The sequence below is a fragment of the Gopherus flavomarginatus genome, chromosome 8 (assembly GCF_025201925.1).
Source record: "Gopherus flavomarginatus isolate rGopFla2 chromosome 8, rGopFla2.mat.asm, whole genome shotgun sequence".
Taxonomy (NCBI): domain Eukaryota; kingdom Metazoa; phylum Chordata; order Testudines; family Testudinidae; genus Gopherus; species Gopherus flavomarginatus.
Window position 1 is genome coordinate 55,366,437 of NC_066624.1, and position 7,942 is coordinate 55,374,378.

The 7,942-nt window shown below is 42.9% G+C and overlaps 1 protein-coding gene across 1 annotated transcript in view; it reads right to left on the reverse strand.

Moving 5' to 3' along the window:
* Nucleotides 1-7,475, reverse strand: part of LOC127057001 (protein eva-1 homolog C-like) — a 65,592-nt gene extending 58,117 nt beyond the window's left edge. The window contains exon 1 of the mRNA XM_050965561.1: nt 7,190-7,475. Coding sequence (XP_050821518.1) covers nt 7,190-7,439 — 250 coding nt within the window. The 5' untranslated portion in view covers nt 7,440-7,475. The remainder of the gene's footprint in view (nt 1-7,189) is intronic.
* Nucleotides 7,476-7,942: the final 467 nt, after the last annotated feature.

A 7,942-nucleotide genomic window follows, 5' to 3' on the forward strand; every position in this document is an offset into this window, starting at 1 on the left:
TCCTTTCCTTGTCCTTGGATGGTATTGCTGCCACCACCATGTGATTTAAACAAACATTCAGAGATGGACCATTTGGAGCCCCATATCCCCCAAAATATCCCCACAAGCCCCTTCACTCCCTTTCCTGGGGAGGCTTGAGAATAATTTACCAACGAATAGATTAATAAAGTGAGCACATACCAAATCCCTGGTTTTTAGGACACTGAAAATCAATCAGGTTTTTAAAAGAAGAATTTTTTTTTTAAAAAAGTGAAAAAATCACACCTGTAAACTCAGTATGGAAGATAACTTTACAGAGTAAATAAAAAGATTTAAAACCCAGAGGATTCCCTTCTGATTCTGCTTCCCAGTTACAAAACAGGAATAAAATTACCTTTTAGCATAGGGAAAATTCACAAGCTAAAATAAAAGGTAATCTAATGCATTTTCTTGCTATTACTTACAATTTTTATGATTTTATATGTATCATTTCAGGATCTTTTTAGGAGATGTTTTTTTCTGCCCTGGTCCCTCTCTCTGTCTCAAGAGCGAACACATACACAAGAGAAAAAACAAAGCCTTCCCCCCACATTTGAAAGTATCTTCTTTCCCCATTGGTCCTTCTGATCAGGTGTCAACTAGGTTAATTGAACTGATTAACCCCTTACAGGTAAGTGATTCTGTACCTTTGGCCAAGAGGTATTTTATATTACTGCGTACATAAAGGTTGTTACCCTTTCCTTTCTATTTATGACACCCTCCCATCAGGTACAAAAGAGATAGTCTCATTGCCCCTAGACTCAATACCATCCAGAACGGAACACAACCATATATTGAAAGGAGTGGTACCAAGGGAGAGGCACTACAAATGTAATTAATTTTGCTAAGAAGGTGGAGGGGAGAGGGGGAGAGGGAGCTCTGTTGGTGTGCAAAGCTAGGGGTTAGGAGAAGAAGGGGGTTCTATCAGCATATAGAACTGTAGTTGGGGGAGAGGAAGAGGAAAAAACTGTTGGCGCACAGAGATATCCCGACTGGTGTGAAGGGCTTCAGAGTATGCTTGCTTCCTTGGTCCCAATAAACCCATCGAATTGCCTGCAGACTGGACTCTGGACTGTTATTTTCCAGCAAACTGTGTCTGGGAACTGAGAGGGAGGAGGGAGGTGGATTTCTGCCAACAAGACCCATCAATTAGACACCTGGGAAAAAATTATCTGTAGTAACTCAGAGTCCTCCCCATCTAGTGTCCCATCTCCAGCCGTTGGAGTGCTTACATTAGGAAGATTTGGCCCAGTGAGCACATATTATTATTATATTTGCTATAAAAAGTTATTCAGGAACTAGACCCATAAGTTATTTATAAAAAACCCTTAAACAGCAAGATTCAAAGAGGGATTGGACATTTATACATATAACAAGACTATGCAAACATCAGAATTAATGATAAGAACTAGAATATTGGAAGGGATATAAAACTTTCTGCTTCAGGATTTAAGACAATCTCTAACTAACTATTAGGGATCAGGAAGAGATCTCCGTGGGGGACAGATTACCACCCAACCACCTACTGCAGAGTTTCTTGCACCATCCTCTGAAGCAGGGTGGATTTGATTTAAATCGTGATTTAAATCACTAGTCAGGAAGACTTGATTTAATCATGGATTTCTACATAAAAGCACATTCTTGTTGGTTGTTATACCCTTAATACATATTCTTCACAACTCAGAATAGATATAGGTTTCATTTTTAGAAGGTACACTGTGCATTTTTAAGTGATTTATTTTGAAAACTTTTAGATTAGTTTTACAGCTATATCAGAAAATGAATGATTGTTTGGTTATTTCATTTACCAAAGGTAATTGAAGCAGATATTTATGAAGTAACTGGGAGGTGAACTATCCCCAGTTCAGCAGGTTAATTACTAATATTTGGAGAATTTTCTTGCTATGCTGTATTAGGAGGAGAACGTCACCAGACAGACATTTAAATTGTTTTATTTAACTAAAACAATGTTAAGTATTCTGGATTTTTTTCCTCAATAGCAAACATATAATATTTTAACAAAACAAGCATATGAATTTTTGAATTTAGTTAAACATTCAAGTTTTTTAAAATCAGGTTTGTTTTTGTTAAAATTGTTTTTAACTAAAATACTTAAATGAAATATTTAAAAAAAAAAAATTAAATCAACTATGTCAACCAGGAAATATGAGAAACTTAAAATATTGGCTTCTGCAGCTAACTCAGTTGTCTTCACCTTCATTTTCCTGTTTGTTTATAATCTGGAAAAGAAAAACAAGCTTTCCTGCTTCTCCAGGTCCCAAGCGATTTCTCAGTTTGGCATGAATTAGTCCAAAGGAAGAAAATATTCTTTCTACACCGGCAGACTAAGCTACTGCTGTTAAAAGTGAGATTAGCACTTCAACAGTCTCTGAATCCAAGTGCTTAAGTGACTTCCACCAGTTCACTGCTGTGACTTTCTTTAAAACATCATCAGCAAACATATTTCTTGAATGGTTCTGTCATGGAGTGTGGGGGGAGTCAGGGCCCTGCACCCCCAATTCCTGTGATTGACCATGACTCTCAGTCAGCCAGTTAAACGCAAGGTTTATTGGACGACAAGAACACAGTCCCAAACAGAGCTTGTAGGTACAACCTGGACCCTTCAATCAAGTCCCAAGGGTGGGGGGCAGGGAGCTTAGACCCCAGCTTTGGGGCTCCCTCCATTTTCCCAGCCAGCTCCAGACTGAAAACCCCCCTCTAGCAGTCTCACCCTGCCTCCCTCTGGCTCCTCCTCCAGCTTTTGTCCAGTTTCCCTGGCAAAAGGTGTCACCTGGCTCCAATCCCCTCCTGGGCTCAGGTTACATGCTCAGGTATCCCTCAAGTGAGGTCACACCCTGGTATCCCATCACAAATGCAGACAGTCCTAATAAAACTCCCACACAACATTCCCAGGTAAATCTGCCCCACTCCCTACTCCGTCACAGGTTCTTATTCCCAAACTTTTACGGCCTGCAGCCATGATAGGTTTTCCCTTCTAGTAAGAGAATGGTATGGTAGATCTCAAATCAATGAAGGCTACACTCAAAGACCTCAAGACTTCTGGAATATGCTGCTCAAACAGTTTCACTTTTGTTTTTACTGGCTGTCCCTCCCTTCTCACATTTCTCTCCAAACTTCTTCTCCTTGTCCAGATCTATTCTGCCGCAACAATCTTCTATTCATTGAACTTTTTGAAACTTTTCACTTTTAGAGAGAGGTAAGAGATTGTTTCTGTGTACACAAATTTGCAGAGGGACAATAGTGTTGAGGTCTGTTATTTCTCACCTCTATATATTATTTATTTATTTTAAAACATTTTTGCTGTTAACAAGCATGTTATCTCTGGAGACACAAATCCACAGTTTGAGAACTGCAAAACTAAGCATCTCTGATGGGATATTCTAGACTGAGCACTGAGTCCCATTGGTTAGACAGAAAGATAAACCTAAATAATCTGCACAGAAGCCCCTGGAATCCCATAAAATTGGGTCCCTAATCCATGAACTATTGGAACTCATTTACAAACTTCTCTTATACATTACATTAACATATTCTCTCATACTATAGAATTAATAATCCCTGTTCCATGATTTATAATTGGAGATTACCAATCTCCTAGAACTGGAAGGGACCTTGGAAGGTTATGGAGTCCAGCCCCCTGCCTTTGCTAGCAGGACCAATTTTTGCCCCAGATGGCCCCCTCAAGGATTGAACTCACAACCTTGGGTTTAGCAGGCCAATGCTCAAGCCACTGAGCTATCATCCCCTGCATCTAGCTTAATTAAAACTATCTTTAGATAGGTTTTTTCCCTCAAAAAGCATTTTATCAAAAAAATCCATTAAAAAATTTTTTTTTAAATCATTGATTTTTATCTACTCAGCTCTGAAGCATTTGGCACCAACCATTGTTGGAGAGGACACTGGACTAGATGAACTACATATTTGATCCAGTTTGGAATTCCTAGGTTCCTTAGAACAGGAGCATTCTGGGAACTGTACTTCAAATGGTCTCACAGATCCAGCGCGGGGGGCATGTCATACTTCTGGCAGCCCACATCACCTCCAAATGTGGCCCAAACAAAAGAGATTTCATTGCTTGATAGCCTGCCATACATAGTCCTGACTTGTTCTTTAAACTGCTATGTATATAGAATGGCCAACAGAGCTTACAATGACAACTTAATTGTTGCCAACTCTCATGATTTTATCATGAGCTTCATGAATTTTGATGGCTTTCTTAAAGCTCCAATTCCTGGAGTCAAGTAACTATATGAAACTCTCAGCTTTTTTTTTTTTAAGTAAGTTTCTAGCCCTGATGGTCATGGAGAAAAGCTTGAAAATATGACCTGAGGGTACCCTAAATGCTGAAAACTCAATAGGCATCTAATAATCCACATATATATAAAAATGTATTGGGCTTTTCTTTAGTCTCATGATTTTTAAGCTGATTTTAGGAGTTTCAAGTACCAGACCCCAAGCATTCAAAAATAATCCAATACCGCAGTGTGCTCCCAGCTCTCACTCTCTCTTGTAGCTGGCACCTCCCAGCAATGATTGTCCTGACAGTTCAGCAACTTTCTTTACAACCATTATGACTAAAAACTTTTATTTTAAAATGAAATCTGAAATGAGGCCAAAGCTGGTGAGGGCACTGGTGGAACGTGGGTACGTGATATGTTGCATAATACCAGAATCCAGCCTCTGCTTCCAGAGATGTGGGCGGATTGGGGTACATTGTTTAGGAGTGTTAGAATTAAACAGACTTCAGTCCATACATTTGTTTTAAGGAACAGGGCTTGCAGGGAATTGTTCCTGCCTCAAGGTTCCAGTGACTCAGTCCCTCTTCTCGTGGTTATGAATTTACCATAACTCTGCCTCATGAAGTCATTTCCTCTGATCTTACTGCAGCCCCATCTGTTATTCTAAGTAACATCTTGATTTGCATTAGTGCTTCTACAAGATGCTTAGGTTTAATGAAAGGCGGGGGTTCACTTTATTATGCTACTAGCTCAGGGCTGTTTATTGTGAAACCCAAAAAGACACAGCAGGTTTCATTTTACCACAAAATGGGAAGTGGCTGGGTTTCACTCAAACCCTTTTTGGTCCAGAAATCTTCAGACAAAGGTGGGGGGAAACATTTTGCTCTTTCTGGCTAGGCACAAATCTCTAGAGGCTGAGTTGGGGGTTGACTGAGCTTAGTTGAAGAAATGTCACATGCTGTAATGGTCACATAGTAGGGCCAGTTTCTCTACTTGCATAAACAGATGTGGCTTCACTGAAGTCACAGGAGTTTGGGTGCTCAGCACCATTGGGCCCAGAGGTGGTACATTTAGCTGGGCTCATAAATTCTAGGGCCAGACATTTAATTGCTCTAAGAAACCCCTATCTGCTACTCCAGTACCATGAAAGGACCTTGAAGCACGTGTAAACAGCCCCCAAGGACTACCTGCAATGCAAGGGTGCTGGTTCAGATCCAGGCACTAGACTTCAAATCACCGCCCATCTGAACCCCTGCACAATGAAAAATTCCAGCTCTCTCATCCCAGCCAGAGATTCCATTTGTGGCTATGCTCTACCTGACCCCTCATTTCATCCTGTTCATTTCACAGAAGCAAAACACTGCTCAGATGAGGGTCCTAAATACATATGGCATCACAGGGTTGCCCCCACTGGGGTGCCCTCCAGGGTCAGGCTGTGCCTGCCTCAGTTTCCCCAGAGTGTCACCCACACAAAGGAATATTATGTCCCTCTGCGGCAAATGCAAACCCTTTTAGTCATAGATAGGGCAACAGTCTGCGGATCCTTCATGGTAAAACAAAACTCCAAAGTAAAATCCACTTACCATGCACCAGCTCTTCAATCCTATACAAAGATCTCTGTTCCCAGATCGCTCACCCGAGTCATTAACCACTCAGTCCCAGTTCCATTCCCTTGCCCCAGGGCCTCACGCTTCTCCACCTGAGAGTTCCCAGACTTGCTGCTCTCCCATGAGCCTTGAAGCCATGAAGCCTTGCTCTGTCCTTTGAAGACTTGGGACTCAGATTTCTCCTGTAGCCCCAAGTCAGATGTCCTGTGAGAGGGCCCTCCTCAGGGTTCCAAGGCCCCAGGGCTCCTCACCTGTGTGCCCCACTTTGCTCAGGGGAACCTCCCTCCAGAACCCCTATGCCCAGCACACACTGACCAAGCTGATTCTTCCCCTCATTTTCAGGGGCCTCTGCAGTAACTTTCCCACAACTTGGCAGGGTTCTCCAGATCTAGTAAGTCCTCTCCATGGCTTTCCACAGAACTCACCCCAGCAGCCATAGTTACTGCCCTCATCTAGGCTTCCTACAACTCTCTCTCTGGGGCTAGTCTCTGCTCCTTCTGTCTGTGTTCTGAGGAAGCCCTCTCCTGCTTCTTCCTGTTTTCCTCCCCCACAGCCTTAGGTGCCTTCCCTTAAGCCCAAAAGGGAGGCAACTGGCCAGTCACAGGTGCATTGGACTCAACTCCCTTTTCAAGGTCCCTGTCACACTATGACACATGGGTTCTAAAGGTTGCTGGGCTTTGTCTCTGTGCCTCACAGCTCACTCGTTCTATGCCCAAACCTCCATGGGGCAGGGAGGAAATGTCACCGGGGTTAAAGCCTCATTGATTCTCATCTCACATAAGGGATCTTCCTGGAATTCATTTTCTGCTTTGTGACTTCACCATTCTAACTTGGCCTGCAGCATCAGTGGCAGGCAAGACCCTGCTCCTAGACCATTCGTAGCAGACACAGAATGGCCACAGGTCAAGGAAGGCATTGTTTTCTTTGGGGTCTGATCTGGGTCAGATGGAGAATAGTCTTGCTGGTGAATCACAGCCGGCTTGAACTCAAGCAGGATGTATTTGTTTGTGTCACTCATTCCCTGACTCACAGAACTAAATACAGACTGTGCCACCCCGACACCTCTGACAAATATAATCCTGCCCTACCCCTGCATCTTCATTGGTGGGAACCTCTCCCTAGCTAGATCTGAGAATCTGATCTCTTGGGTGTACAGTTAGAGGAAATTATCCTCCCATCTCCACCCCATCCCATGCTCATTCACTGTCTGCTAAGAAGTGGTAGTGATAACAGGGCTAAGACTTAAGAAGATTCTCCTCCCTCCAACTGACCCTCACTCTCCACTATGCCATCTCACAAACTCACCTGAGAACTCAGGGGCTGCCTTCAGCACCGTTGAGAAGCAAAGGAAGCCCAACACTGCCCCCAAACATGAGACCCGAGCCCCAAGCAGCCGCTGAGACACAGTCATCATGTAGCTTGTCCCAGATTCCCTGTTGCCTGGGTCCCAGAGCCACCGTGACTCCAGTCTGGGTGGGATCTCATCTTTCATTGCTGCTGGTGCTGTAGCTCTGAGGCTCCTATTGTCCATTAACAATGGGTTGGTTCTTTGCATTGCCAGAATTACTAGGAACTTGTGTGTGTGTGTGTGTGCGTGCATGTCTCTCCCTTTAATGAGAAAATTACTCATTAATTAACCAGTAAAGTCTCATTCCCAGAGCTGGGATATCTTTCCCCCCCGCCACACACACTTTAAAAGGAGGAATAAGCCACAACAAAGGTTCACTGGAATTCTGCAGCAAGACCTGGTGGGGAATTGTACCATGGAGCAGGGTGCATAGAGTTTTCACTGCCAGTGAAACTGGCAAAAACAAACCAAACACAGACAATATCTCTCCACAAATCAGGGTTTCATGTATTTGCCAGATTTCTGGCTTACACTTCTAGTTTCTCAAAAAGACGAAAAGCCATTTTCCCTGTCTAAACCATGAATAAAGATATTAAATATATATAATCTCCATCTCAGCAAATGTTTGGTTAGTCTTGATTTTGCATTGAATGGAATGGTGCCAAGCAGCTGCCTGCCACACAAAGAGGCATTTTCCAGAGGAAATGTGC